At 39.0% G+C, this 15161-nt stretch overlaps 1 protein-coding gene across 1 annotated transcript in view; it reads left to right on the forward strand.

Annotated features, from left to right (window-relative positions):
- Nucleotides 1-15161, forward strand: part of LOC149465893 (histone-lysine N-methyltransferase 2C-like) — a 280655-nt gene that overhangs the window by 160791 nt on the left and 104703 nt on the right. The window contains exons 21-27 of the mRNA XM_089673215.1: nucleotides 972-1100; nucleotides 3022-3141; nucleotides 3851-3981; nucleotides 6414-6591; nucleotides 9007-9063; nucleotides 11202-11306; nucleotides 11563-11610. Of these exons, the coding sequence (XP_089529341.1) occupies nucleotides 972-1100; nucleotides 3022-3141; nucleotides 3851-3981; nucleotides 6414-6591; nucleotides 9007-9063; nucleotides 11202-11306; nucleotides 11563-11610 (768 nt within the window). The remainder of the gene's footprint in view (nucleotides 1-971; nucleotides 1101-3021; nucleotides 3142-3850; nucleotides 3982-6413; nucleotides 6592-9006; nucleotides 9064-11201; nucleotides 11307-11562; nucleotides 11611-15161) is intronic.

Consider the following 15161-nt stretch of genomic DNA (forward strand, 5'->3'; position numbering starts at 1 on the left):
TGGCACATCTTGAAAGGAGCTCACATAACAGAGCCCAAAGTCAACGGCATATAGTGTAGTATTTTATTTAAAATTACAAAGCAGCCAAATGGAGCATAAAACAACAAAACAAACACGATGATGGCCGCCGGGCCATCACATGGACTCGGCGGCATGACGTCTGCACGTAGGCTCCTTACTGATGCGTTTCGTGCACACGCACGTTCTCAAAGGGGCTCGCCTCATACTGACGGCAATACATGCAGTGCATGACTTAAATACCCTACGGCGTGTGGACGAGCGGGCACCATTTTCTTGAAGACCAGGAAGAAAATGGCACCCGCTCGTCTGCGCGCCTGAGGGCTATTTAAGCATGTGCCACATTTGGATCGATCGTTGACCGGTGCAGGGAAGGTCCATTTCCAGGAATGCCCATATACAGCCCATTTCACAGTGGATGTCATTTGGGTATTTCTGTATTTCCTGCAGTGGAAAAGATACATCTTTTGGAGGGATTTCCATACAGAGCCTGTTTATTTCTTGCTTCTGGTGTGTGCATAGTGGTGGAGGATTGTCACAAGTGTCACTTCACATGATCACCACTGATTCACACATTATTGTTGGACACTGCAATTTTTATTTTGGACTTATTATTCATGACATCGAATATTAGGTCACACATTTGTCTTTTGTTCATATACTAGCGCTGCACCTTTGTTTATGTGTTTCTTATTCAGTGGAATAGGAGGGTTTGCCACTTTGTGCTAGCTGCTTGCTCACTTATTTTTTTGCGCTCACTACACATTTATTTTCGCAATAAAAACTTGGAATGGTTTCTAATCCTTCCCTACTTTAATAAAAACAAAAAACGTTTAGCTATACTTTGAGCTGTAACCATATGAATAGTTACGTAAACAGACTATATTCCTTTAAATTGTTATAAGGTTGTTTCTACAAATATAAAGTGATTAGATATGACATTTATGTTGTAGAGGGAGATCTTATGGATTGTGATGTGAAGTCAGACTCTAGTCCTGAGCGAGAACCTGTTGATGATGATTCTAAGGGTGCAGAAGTGATGGATGGAATGAAGAAAAGGAAAAGAAAACCATACAGACCTGGTATTACTGTTTTACCTGTCTTAAAGTTGATTACTTAATCTGAAAAAATATGAATTATAACATCTGAATATTTCATATTTAGCCCTTGCAGCCAGCAGATAACAAGCTGCAAGATCAACAGTTCCCCAGATGATTTTACAGCCCTGCTGCGAAATATATTTTAAAAGTAGTAGAGATCAGAATATCTGCATAATGGCTTAGAAGTGGCATTCACCCCCTACCTTTTTTATATTTTTAAATAAATCAGAGATGGAACTGCCTTTTTTTTTTTTTTTTTTTTTTTTTTTTTTTTTTTTTAATACTGGTTACTCACAAACCTGCAGTCAGTGCTGGACTTTCTTTGAAAGCTCACTGTACTATCTAATATCATTCAATTACTAATAATAAATGGTGTAGCGCTAATCTATAGTGAATCAGTGAATCATATATTAGAAACCAAGGTACTTAAACCATAAATAAATGTGCATATAACACCACAAACTGCAGAGAATAATCCTGTGGTGAGAAATACAAGCAAAGTGCGTATACTAAATCCAAAGAGTAAAATAAATAAATGAATGATATATAATGCACTCACATAAATACCGTTAATAAATGGTAAAGTGACATAAAAAACAACTCAAACTTGAAGCAACAGAATCCACATAATGAAAAAAATCACAAACATGAAGGCATGACAAAAAAATGTGACACAAATGATAGTGCATCGAAAAAGTCACTTTCATTATTGTGATAACAAACAATGTGACCTATAGGTGATGGCCAAGTGAGGGAAACTTAAATAACCCAAAAATATATGGTTAAAAACCAACAATATAAAAAAACACAGAAAAGTCCAAAAACAGTCCCAAGTACTGAACAAAAAGTTTTGGTGTAAACTATATTATTGGGTTATTTATTTATGTTTCCCTCACTTAGCTATCACCTATAGGTCACATTGTTTATCACAATATTGAAAGTGAATTCACTATCATTTGTGTCACATTTATTGTCATGCCATCACATTTGTGATTTTTTTCATTATGTCGATTCTGTTGCTTCACGTCTTGAGTTGTTTATGTCACTTTACCGTTTATTAGCAGTATTTATGTTAGTGCATTACATATCATTAAGTTATTTATTTTGCACTTTGGATTTAGTATACGCACATTGCTTATATTTCTCACCACAGGATTTTTCTCTGCGGTCTGTGGTGTTATATGCAATTAAAAAAATAAAATAATTAAATATATATGTGTTGTATGCAACCATTTATGGTTTAAGTACCTTGGTTTCGAATATATGATTCACTGATTATTCACTATAAATTAGCGCTACACCATTTATTATTAGTTATTGTGTTTTATTTAACCATTAGAGCTGGGTGTTAGCAGCTACTTTGCTCTTAGTTCCTTTCTTGGCAGCGCAGCAGGTTTTCTCTTTATTTTATCTAATATCATTGATACAGCCTGTATAAAATGTATACAAAATAAAGATTTTTCACAAGCAATTTAAAAAAAAGTCCTGTATGAATAACGTGATACAAATGAAACTGACCAAAAACACATTTAACACTGTGTGTGGCAAAGGTTATCATTCTGCAATCAAGAGAAAGTTAGCATATGTAAATTTGTCGCATCACCATTGATGTCTTTTACGTTAAGGTTTCTTGAAGCTATTAACATCAGTTTTCAACCATTGATTACTGTTGTTGAACAGTAAATCCTTTACACAAATTAACGTATCCACTACTTTCTCTTGAAAACTCTGTTCATTTAAATAGTCATATTTTGTATTGTGATTGAAGACAGGTACATTATTATCAGAATGTTTTTATATCAGAATTTCTGCATTCATGGAAGAAGTTTAATTTATTAAAATTCGGACAAACCTTAGAAAACGAGATAAATAAGATAAACTGATCAGTGTAACCTCCCTCCAGGTATTGGTGGATTTATGGTGCGCCAAAGAAGCCGAACAGGTCAAGGGAAATCCAAGAGATCTCTTTCCAGAAAAGATTCTTCTGGCTCAGTTTCTGAACTTGTGCCAGGCAAAGATGATGGTACGTCCATTTTTATGCTACATTATCGTAGTAAGCCTAGCACACACGTGGCGCTTGTTTATTAAAATGTCTAAAATAACTGCCTGTGTTGCCTCCTAGCAACCAACCAGATTCAAGCTTTCATTTTCCCTGAAGGTTTGATTCTGGCTAGTTGTTGTGAGGCAGTGCAAACTGGCTGTGCGAAAGTGGTTTTCCAGGACAAATGGAGATTCCCTATTTGATTTAGTAAAAATTGATGGGGGTGGTCTGCACCTCCCACAGAACACTTGTAAATATGTGGTTTGTTACATTATTTTACAGACTGGAGGCAGACCAGTGACTCCCACAGAGGCGGTGGCACTGAAATTTCCAGTTGTCACTCTCTGGGATGGGTTCCACTCTATTGCACAAACAAAAGAACCAAACAGGATTTCCTGTTATCCTGGAAAGCACCTGTGAGGACACTTTAATAAATGAAGCCGCATGAATTTTAATGCTGGAAAGTTATCAGTGTTTCCCTGTGCAGTGAGCTGTAGATCTGTGTGGCATTTCTGGTGTGCTGAATGTCTTTCCTATTAGTACAACATAGCACAGCGCTGTCTGCTATCTGCTACTATTAAATATTTTCAAGGTAATCATTTGTCTTCGACGTCTGACTAATTTTGCCATTTGCTATGATGTAGACATACAATTTGTCTTTTTCTAAATGATGTTCTGTGTACATCCTAAGCCTGGAATGAACCACTGCCTGATACTCCAATGGATGAATTAGCCCCTAGCTCCGAGAACACCGAAAAAATTAGAAAACGCTACCGGAAAAAGAAAAACAAACTTGAGGAAACCTTCCCAACATATCTGCAGGTAATTGCAAGTTTTGTTTTTTTAATACATTTTGAACAATTCAAAAAACGTTTAGCACACTGAAACCATAGACAAGCATTTAGCATGCTTCTCTGCCCAGTCTAAAATGTGAGAACAAAAGAAACTACAGGTTCACTGTCCTTTAGGTAGGAGAACTTTGCTGTTTGCTAAAGGAAGGTGAAATATTGCTGGACATTTACAGGAAGCAAAGTGGTTGATCTTTATTAAAATATCAAAGTACTGAAAGCCGGCATAATTTGAGTCATGCACAGCCTTCATCAGGGTTATAACGAGTGTGTCTGTATATCTTAGTAATGAAAATACTCATGGGGGGGATGGATGATCCATGTTCACTAGTGTGAATAAACTCTTAAGGGTCTATTTATAAAACGTCTTACCATGCATGCAATAGTCATGGATAATACCTGTCATATATTTGAAATGTCAGTTTATATTTGTTGCCTTTTGCAGGCTGAGAGTAACCCAAGCATTCAGTCTTAAGAGGGAAAAAAGTCTTATGCTAAGCTGTGTCTACACTGCGACACCTCTGAAAAGCCATCCACATTAGGATTGCTTTTCAGAGGCATTTTGACAGGCATTGAGGTTATAATGTTGCCACCTCTCTGCCCATTTTAACCCTGTAAATGCCAAACCAATGCCCCACAGCAGCATGCAGTTGCTGGTTGTTTGCAGCATGTCCCTATTTACTTTATTGGGTCACATTTGACAGCAGTGCCATCCACCAAACAAGGCAGGGGTGATCATTTTTGCTGCAGACACGAAGCAAAGTATTTTAACTGCGACATGTGAACCCCCATTTTCTGCTTTTGCAGCTTAAGGGGGGTGCCAAAAACGCTGCCCAACCGTTTAATGCTCCTTGACAAACCCTTAATAACCTGCAACCAGAAGTGTTAAAGAATATTTGACCAATAGAAAAAATAGCCTAATGCCATAGGCTAAAACATTTGACCAGAAGAGGAAATCATATGATGGAGACTTCTGCACCGAGTACAAAGTGTATGGAGATTCCTTTGCTCACCACTGACATTTTATTAAAACAGCTACTGCAGAATCAACTGCTATACTGAATTGATACACTGGTGCAGAGATCGAACTCCATTTTTTACCTTATGTAATCTGTAGCTCATCTGTGAATGTTTAATTCTGGTAGATTTATAAATCAAGAGAGTTCTGTCACTGCAACATTATATCATTTCTGTATAGCAGTTCTCTTTCTGCAGTAGCTGATTCATTAGGTCTTATGCACACAGGGTGTTTGTCCAACTCTCCTAGACGTCTTTCCTCCTGGTAGCGACATTTTGGCAGAAAAATGCAAGATGCTTGTAAACTCATGTAATGCGTTAAGATGCTTCAAGTGCTTTAATTTCTTTTTATAAGCCGGAATAATAATTTATCCTGGCCATTGAAATGAATGCTCGCACGCCTAGCGTTAATGCGTCAAGCCTTTTTTCCTGCCAAACGCTGTTCCTGGACGCACTGGCATTGTTTTGTTTTCTGCTTCTAAACACCTATGTGTGCATGGACACATAGGGTAACATGCAGAGCATTCAGAGGTAGAACAAAAACACTGCCGAACGCCCAGTGTGGTCCATAGCCCTATACTGTACGTGATGATGTCAAGGGACAGTCCACCACTGGAGAGCGGGGTAACGCCGTCTGCTGGGGGAGCGAAGGTTAAGGTAAGTTAAAGCTTTCCTGTCCCCTAGACTAAGCAGTCAACCTTGCAGTGCAGGTGAAAACCATTGATTTAAATAATACCCGTTCATCCTGTCATGCAGGTCCTTTTTTTAGGTACTTTCTGTTATAAGGTTCAAACTCTGTCCCAGTCTCCCAATTGTTTTCCTTTGTTACCTTGTTACACAGGCTTTTTTAGTGAATACAAGTGTCCATTTTAACACCAGTATGGAGCACTGTTGTCACCATCAAGAAATCCGCCTTGGAAACTACCACTTAGCCATAAATAGAGTGCATGTTTGCAGACAGTAAGAGGTTGCAAGAGATCAGTATAACTGAGGTTTGTAACAGAATTAGAAATGGAAAACAGGTATTTGTTTTCTGCAAGTGCTTTAACAAACTAAATGTCCATCTGCTATAAATGCATATCTGAATGGCTCCACTGTAATAAAATGGATCCTAACCCTGACACTTTTGTAGAATTGCCCCATACACACTCATGCTGTTTTCTCTAAATTGTTTCCATGTGCTGTATATAACGTGGGTTATTACAATGATAAGAAAGTTATAATTGCACTCGTTATCCAACTTCAATGTCACCATTTGAAAAGCAACGATTCTTTTGCCATATCTGAAGTGCAGTTTTTTTACCTGATAATTGTTTTATGTAGGAGTTTGATTTATCCTAAACAATTTAGGTGGTTTTAGTTAATATACTGTGTCAATCTTTTTCACAGGAAGCTTTTTTTGGAAAAAATCTTTTGGATACCAGTCGACAAAACAAGCCGAGCATTGAGAATTTGTCTGAGGATACTGCTCAACTGCCATACAAAGCCAACATTAATGCTACCTTTCTGGATCCATCATCTGACCCCCTGCTTAGCTCTGCTGCAACTCCCTCCAAAGCCACAGATGGTAAGGATGAGCAGTCATATCAATCAAGTGTGAATAACAGGGAGCCTGCTTAGTAGCCCATTTACACCAGAAGCATAATATCTTGCATTTCAGGTTTCAAAGCATGTTATGGATTTTTTTTCTTGCTCAGTCTTTTTTTATTGAAAGTGGTGTTCAAAAGTGTGCAGATATTGCATAGTTAAGCATTTGTACAGAGAATACAGTTGTGTGAGCTTTGGATGGTATAAACATCATGAGGATAATGATGGTGGTGTCATATAGTGCAGTCAATTTAATAGACATAAAAGGTATAATGGAGAGGAAGAGGGGGGTCTTTCAAAGGTAACTTTGTGGTAAGTAGGAGATAAAACTAAGAGTAGATGAGTACATGGGAAACAATTGCTGAAAAAGAGTTTGTAAGATTCTGGTTACTTGTAACCATAATATTTGGGTAATGGGACACAATCAATAGGTATGTAAGAGTGTGCCTATTTTGGAAGAGCCTCGGATACATGTAGGAGGGTTGCTAGGGTTTACATACACCAGTTGGCTAGCTACCATGTACCACCAAAGCAGCACTTTACAAATTAGTCGTCACCACTGTAGAAGTGCGTGAGCAGGATTTATTGGTATTTCAAATTTCCAAAAAAATGTTGCAGTTCTATTCCTAAGTCCAATTCCCTTTTTTCAGGCATAATTAAAATGTGTTGGGGTATATTTAGATATCAAGGTGCTATAGGGTAATAAAACATACCCTGGAGAGTGTGGTTTGTCAGTCTTTTGCCCGATAAATAAGTAGTAATAGACCTTGTGTTTGACTTTAGATATCAAAATAATTCAGAACCGGGTAAGTGGTAGTCTTTTTGTAAATTTTGGGAAAGGTTTCAAACCTTTTGGAATAAGCAGTCGATCCAGTGTTTGAAATCACCTGATTAATAATTTCCTGAGAGAAATGATGGGTTGATGTGGGGAAAGTAGGCAGCCAAAATATCCCTTGGGCAAAGGGGAATGTCTGATGATAGGATTTGAGAGAGGGCGTTTCTGTCACGAGGGTGGAACCAAAGAAGATTATGTATGAATAAATGGTCATAGTGAACAGCCTCTAGGATGACCCAGAATAGTGTTGGTCTGCTTGATAGTATTGTACTAGTTGGTCTGCTTGATAGTATTGTGGGAGATTTGGGACACCTAGGCCCACATTAGGTCTAGTTTGAAACATAATGTGCTTGGAAAGTCTTGGTTTGCAATTCAGTCAAAGTACATTACGTGGCTTCAAAGCCAGGTGGGCCTATGGCTTCTCGTCCAGGATACGCACGCACACACACACACACACACGCACACGCCCAAGAGAGCACCAATACATAGTATTGTACATAAGGAATTTATGCAGATTTGGCAGAGAGACAAGTGGATTAGTAATTGTGAGATTACCATCATCTGTAAAAACGCTTCATTTATATTGTTGCCCAGCTATACACACACCAGGTATATTGGGGAAAGCTTTTTTAAGCTGTGCCAGGAGCTCAGTCACCAAGGTGAATAAGAGTGGAGATAATGGGCAGTGCTGTCTAAGGCCAAAGCCTAATTTTCTAGAGTATAAAAGATATATGGCCAGAGCAGTCAAAGGCCATTCAAATATCAAGCAACAAAAGCATGCGTGGAATGTCTTTCCATTTTCAATCTTCAGTTAGAAGAGACAGTTTGCAGATGCTAGTCCTTGTCTGGTTGGCATGAAGCCTTCTAGTCCTGATAAACGGGTCCCTCTACACTTTGATTTAGCTTGATCACCAAGATTTTGGATGAGTTTTGTCTCGACATTCAGTAGACTTAAGTGTCTGCTGAAAATTATTACCTCCTCCCTCCTTGTGCTTATTCTGCATTCCGTTTGTAAAAGAAATGGGTGTAAATACCATTTTTTTTTTTTAGATCAGCTTTGGTTCTGTCACATGAAGCTGAATGCCCCCTGTGTCAGGGAGTCTCGACAACAGGACTGAATTCAGCCGTGATGTTACCTGCTGGCTTCCATTGCTCCCCATTCCCCCATTGTTGGCGCTCCCTCGAAGTGTTTAAAAAAAAAAAAAAAGGGCTGTTTACTCTGCTCTCTTTTACAAACTGCAGCCTAGGAATGAGAAGGGAAAGGCAATGCATGTTTATTAGCCTTTGCTTCTACTTTGGTATATTGCAGTTTACCAATCCTTAGAAGTGGTAGCTTAATTTCTTCTACCACACTGTATCTATGGAACAGCGTTGTCACCCTAGGTTTTTTTTCCTGATTTGGACTACAGGCACTTCCCCGTTCTCATCTCAATTACATAGGGAGGGGTTATATAGGGCACTGAAGAAAGCTGATAACATTGTTTGAGAGTTCAGTATGCAAGAAGTTACAAAAACATGGATTTCTATCAGGGTCAACAGCTTTTTTTTCTGTATTTGCAGAAAATGTACTTAGCTGGAAAAAAAGAAAACTAATGCAGCCTCCACATCTAAGGACTGGTAAGCTGCAAAATATATTTTTGTTCTTGGGTTTAAATATGCTTTAACCTCATCTGCAGGCCTACTACTGCTTCCTCATTTGATCATGTAGAGACACAAATAATAAGCGCTTATGTGCCAGTTTTGAAGCTTTGCAGTGCCATTAATTTTTTTTTGGCTTTAGATTCTGCATCTTCAAGGCCTTTTTTAAATCTTTTTTTATACTTTTTTGCACACATTTATCCTATTTGCCCAGCTTTCACAAACTGCTGGTTTTGGCCAAATCCTTAGGCTTATATTAATTTTTATGTGGTTAAATTAATGTCCTTATTAATAAAAACTAGTGAAAACTGGTAATTTTAAGCAAGCCTGATCCTTTGAGGACACTGTAGGGTACACTGTAGGTTTTTATTGTTTTACCTGTGAAAGCGTTTGCAATTCTGTGTGACAAGACTTGTGATTCACACACATGCAACACTTCACCGTTAGTAAACAAAGTAAATCCACCATCTCACAGTGCACTGGGTCTAGTAGAACTTAATGAAATACCAGTGTGACATTTCAATAAAGTTTGTTTAAACATAAAAAAATGCAGTGGGTCGTGATTGGCACTGCCTGCATCCTACCTGTGAGCAAGCCCTTGAAGATGACCTATTCTGTGGAAGCTGTGCCCAAAAAATGCTCTCAAAAAATGGCACTAGTCCCCAGTATTCCCTTTAGGCTCCCTGTAGTTGATCTTTTCCCCATACTTACTTGCCATGTCCTGTTCCACACTATATCTGTGTAGAACCTGCCATCTTGGTAGTAGACAGGGCTTTGGTTCCTCATATCAGAGCTTACACCATAATGACAGGTGATGTGATAACTGGTGGGGTGATGATAAAGAAGCAGCAGGAGAATTAGAAAAAAACCCCACAATGAATAAAACAGAAGCAATTAGATCCTTGCACCACAGGTCCTCAGGTACAGCTTTCTCTCCAACCAAGAGAACAGTGACTAGTACAGTAGTGACATCACCAAATCTGACTCCAAATCCTGTTAGACTAACAGAGAGAGGCAGCTGTGCCTTTGATAATCTCACACTGCAGATATATAGCTATGTGGCTACAGGACAGAGGTACCCAGGCACCAGAGGTGCACTGCTATTTTTCAGGAGGAAATTGATTCAAGTGGTAAATCTATCAGGATTCGGCTTAGATATAATTAATATTTCTAGTTGTTCCCAATATTTCAGGTCTGCTTTAGGCTCCATGCACACTATAATTTTTTTTAAGCTCCTAGAAGCTTGATAGTGTTATACTATGTGTCCATGCACACTACTTTAGGCTATTAGTATTTTTTGAGCTTCAGTGTCTAGGAGCAGAAAAAAAAATATTTTTGTACAGTTTTTTGGAGCGTTTTTCTAGCACCAAAAAAAAAACACTAAACGCTGCTAACAGCGTTTTTTTTTCTATCTTTTTTTCCTATCTTTTTTTCCCCCTACATGTACTGTAAAAATGCTAATAGCGGTTTTTTATCCAGTGTTTTTCCCAGCATATTTTTAGCTTAAAAAATGCTAGTGTGCATGGAGCCTAAAAGTGCATGTAACAGTAAATGTTTTGTTTTAGGTAGAGTAGGAAATATTTCCATTCCTTGTCATGGTTTTTTTTTTGCTATCTGGGTCCAGTTCAAGAAATTTACCACACACAACATAAAATAAGAGGAAATCTTTCTAAAGCAAGGTAAAATCCCCTCCTAAACAGTTGTCTCCAAAACAGGTTTCCCCATTGAAAGGTTTCGCCTCAATTCTGTTGCTGTGACTACTCTAAAATTTTGCATCTTCCATCACTTTTTTTTTTGTACTGGAAACAATGCTCACAAGCACAAATAGAGAGGGTATATCTCCCCACCAGTGAAATCCTGAGAGGGCTTTTTATACTTCCTCACGCTATCCATACTTCTCCTTTTTATACACTTGTTATGGATCCCAAGACATCCTTTATGATTTGACATTTACTGTGCATTAAGCAAGTAAATATGTGATACTCTTTAGTTAAACATATCTGTGAACAATATGAAATCTGTGTTTATTGTGCCACCAATAAAAATAGCACTTTTTGTAGCATTCCTATGAGAGTTGTGTTTTAAGACCTCTTTTTTGCTCTGTGTCATTCTCAAAGGTTGTTCTCAGGATCCTCTAGCAGATCTGTCTGAAGTTCTGAACACAGACGACGACATTTTTGGTATTCTTTCTGATGATCTTGCAAAAACATCAAATCAGACTGGTAGGTTTTTGCATCATTTTCTCAATTATTGTCTTACTACTTTGCACTGCTCCAGTTCCCCAAGTAAACATGTTTGGTTTCGCCTGTTATTTATCTGCTTACAGTATGTTGTATAGTTTGCTTTTTTTATTTTGTTTTTATTTTCGACACATTTTAAGCATGTTGCCTGACAAATTCACCTCCACCCTTTCTTTATTATCACATCCTCTTTTTCTTTATTATAATCATCCATTTTATCTGGTTTTGGGTTCTGTAGGTCTTGATTTATGCCCTTTCCAGGTTGAGAATTCATCTTCTCCTTTTGGTAAGATGGACAAAGGAAACCCTGCTTCCTCCTTGCTAGACATCTGGTAGCTCTCTGTCTGCTAGCATTCTGTATGCATGAATTGCACGCTACTGCTTTTATGTCTTGTCCTTGTTGCGTGTTTCTCATTGGTCATAAAAATATTTGCTGCCTATGTAGGAAGAAAAGGTTTGTGCCTTTTTTGTTCCAGCCCCTGTAGTTAGGTGTAGTAAAGGGGGGACCAGCATTAGGGCAATAGAAGCTTTCTCTATGAACCTTAAGACGCAAGATTCTATCTCCTTTTTGGCAAAATGTATTTGAAGACATTTTTTAATTTAGATGAACTTTTTTCTTCTAGCTTTGTAACATGAAATTGGTATTCAATTTAAAAAAACATAAATGTAATATATTTCAGCTTACCAATTCTTAGATCTGATGGCTACATTTGTTTAATTTTTTAGGCTTTTTTTTTTCTCTATTTTTACCAGGTGATCTGGCCAGCAAGTCTGTTAATATTTTGTTTCTTTTAACAGATCAAGATGTACAGCAAACATGGCAGAGGATTGGAAAAAAAAAACATATAACAGTAACGGGTGCTTACAGTAGTCAGATTTTATTAATTTACATTATCTCACAGAAGTGAGTACACCCCTCACATTTTTGTAAATACTTTATTATATATTTTCATGTGACAACACTGAAGAAATGACACTTTACTACAATGTAAAGTAGTGAGTGTACAGCTTGTATAACAGTGTAAATTTGCTGTCCCCTCAAAATAACGCCACACACAGCCATTAATGTCTAAACCACTGGCAACGAGTGAGTGCTCCCCTAAGTGAAAATGTCCAAATTGGGCCCAATTAGCTATTTTCCCTCCCCGGTGTCATGTGACTTGTTAGTGTTACAAGGTCTCAGGTGTGAATGGGGAGCAGGTGTGTTAAATTTGGTGTTATCGCTCTCACTCTCTCATACTGGTCACTGGAAGTTCAGCATGGCACCTCATGGCAAAGAACTCTGAGGGTCTGAAAAAAAGAATTTTTGCTCTACATAAAGATGTCCTAGGCTGTAAGAAGATTGCCAAGACCCTGAAACTGTACTGCAGCACAGTGGCCAAGACCGTACAGCGGTTTAACAGGACAGGTTCCACTCAGAACAGGCCTCGCCATGGTCGACCAAAGAGGTTCAGTGCACATGGTCAACGTCATATCCAGAGGTTGTCTTTGGGAAATAGATGTATGAGTGCTGCCAGCATTGCTGAAGAGGTTGAAGGGGGGGTCAGCCTATTAATGCTCAGACCGCACACTGCATCAAATTGGTCTGCATGGCTGTCGTCCCAGAAGGAAGCCTCTTCTAAGGATGATGCACAAGAAAGCCTGCAAACAGTTTGCTGAAGACAAGCAGACCAAGGACATGGATTACTAGAACCATGTCCTGTGGTCTAATGAGACCAAGATAAACATATTTGAGATGGTGTCAAGCGTTTCTGGCGGCAGCCAGGTGAGGAGTACTAAGACAAGTGTGTCTTGCCTACAGTCAAGCATGGTGATGGGAGTGTCATGGTCTGGGGCTGCATGAGTGCTGCCGGCACTGGGAAGTTACAGTTCATTGATGGAAGCATGTACTGTGACATACTGAAGCAGAGTATGGCCGACGGGCAGTATTCCAACATAACGACCCCAAACTCACATTAGAGATGGCCACCACCTTGCTAAAGAAGCTGAGGGTAAAGGTGATGGACTGGCCAAGCATGTCTCCAGACCTAAACCCCATTGAGCATCTGTGGGGCATCCTCAAACGGAAGGGGTTGGAGCACAAGGTCTCTAACATCCACCAGCTCCGTGATGTTGTCATGGGGGAGTGGAAGAGGACTCCAGTGGCAACCTGTGAAGCTCTGGAGAACTTCATGCCCAAGAGGGTTAAGGCAGTGCTGGAAAATTATGGTGGCCGCACAAAATATTGACACTTTGGGCCCAATTTGGACATTTTCAATTAGGGGTGTACTCACTTTTGTTGCCAGCGGTTTCGCCATTAATGGCTGTGTGTTGAGTTATTTTGAGGGGACAGCAAACTTACGCTGTTATACAAGCTGTACACTCACTACTTTACATTGTAGTAAAGTGTCATTTCTTCAGTGTTGTCACATGAAAAGATATAATAAAATATTTACAAAAATGTGAGGAGTGTACTGACTTCTGTGAGATATTGTATGTAAAACCTTTGTTCCAAAAGAATGAACTGTTGCTGTAACTTCTTAACAGTGGCCTTTCCAGTGGTTGAAAATGCTGATGACCAAGTGTGGCTCTGTTGCTCCTTCATAGAAAGTGGAGCTACCCTAAGTCAGGAAGTGTTATTGGCTGGATCACAAGGTGAAAATAAAGGAAAAATAGCATAAAAAAGGGAAACTAATGCATTCACCACCTTTAAGTACCGGTAAGCTGCAATGTTTTTCTGGGGTTTCAGCTTCAGGAAACTTGAAGACCCTCCTTTGCAAAGGGGTTGCACTCAAACTTCAAAGGTTAACTGCTCATTTTTGTTTTGGAGATGGAACAGCACTTTTACTTACCTGATCCTCTGCTGCCCCAGCAGACGTAGCTCCCCCATGCTACAAAGGTGGTCTGTTTTTCAGCATCCTCACATCCAGTTCAGGGCTGTGTTTTCTGCATTGGTCATGAATATGTAAGAGACCCTTAGACTGCCAAAGCATAGGGGAGCAGAGGCTATCAAGACCTGTCTAGCAGTGCAGAGGAGTCTGCATGCATCGGGTAAGTAAAAAGTATCCTATCAAGTCCCCTAGACAAAAATGGACAGTTAATCCTTGCAGTGTGGGTGCAGTCCCACAGGAATTTAGGTTTCCTGGATTTGTGAGAATTTCACTGGCGTATTTTTGAAATATTCAAGAATATTTACCGCTCTGATTAGTATACAAGTACATTCCTGTGCAAAACTACAGCAATACAAGCTTAAGGATAAGCTCGCCTTTTGAAAAAAAAATAAAATAAATAAATGCACATTTTTTGCAGGTAAAAAAATGTGCATTTAATATTTTTTTTTCCTAAGGAGCCTGCAGATCATAGGTGCAATGTCAGTATCTGCAGACTCTCAAGATAGCTGTCTGCCTGTACATTACTTGAGAGCAGGAGGATCAATGAACTACAAGAATGCTCACAAGTGCCCTCATAGTTCATTGAGAACTACAAGCCATCAGCTACCAGCCGTCAGCCTTAGTGGCTGATGTAAATTGTAGTCTATTCGTTTACAGTTTCCTGTAAATGACGGACGCAACTGTGTGGGTGGAGCCCCGCACTGTTGTGCTGTTTTCAAATTGTGACAGCGGGTATGAGGATACGATCCCCCGTCCGCTGACACCGGAAAGTGGGAGAGAGAGGGGTGCATGCTGAACATGTTACACCCTAAATACAGATCTAACGTGCAGAAATCTGAACTTAGCCTTTAAATTCTGTCTCTTAAAATGGCTACAGGTTTAAATTTTTAGATTTAATAGATTAAACCGTGGCGAATACATTCTTTAAAACTTTAAAAGTTTTATAATTTTGTACCAATTATGAAGG

Source organism: Staurois parvus, unplaced genomic scaffold (assembly GCF_062004578.1).
Source record: "Staurois parvus isolate SC_StPar_1 unplaced genomic scaffold, SC_StPar_1.0 ptg000136l, whole genome shotgun sequence".
NCBI classification, from domain to species: Eukaryota; Metazoa; Chordata; class Amphibia; order Anura; family Ranidae; genus Staurois; species Staurois parvus.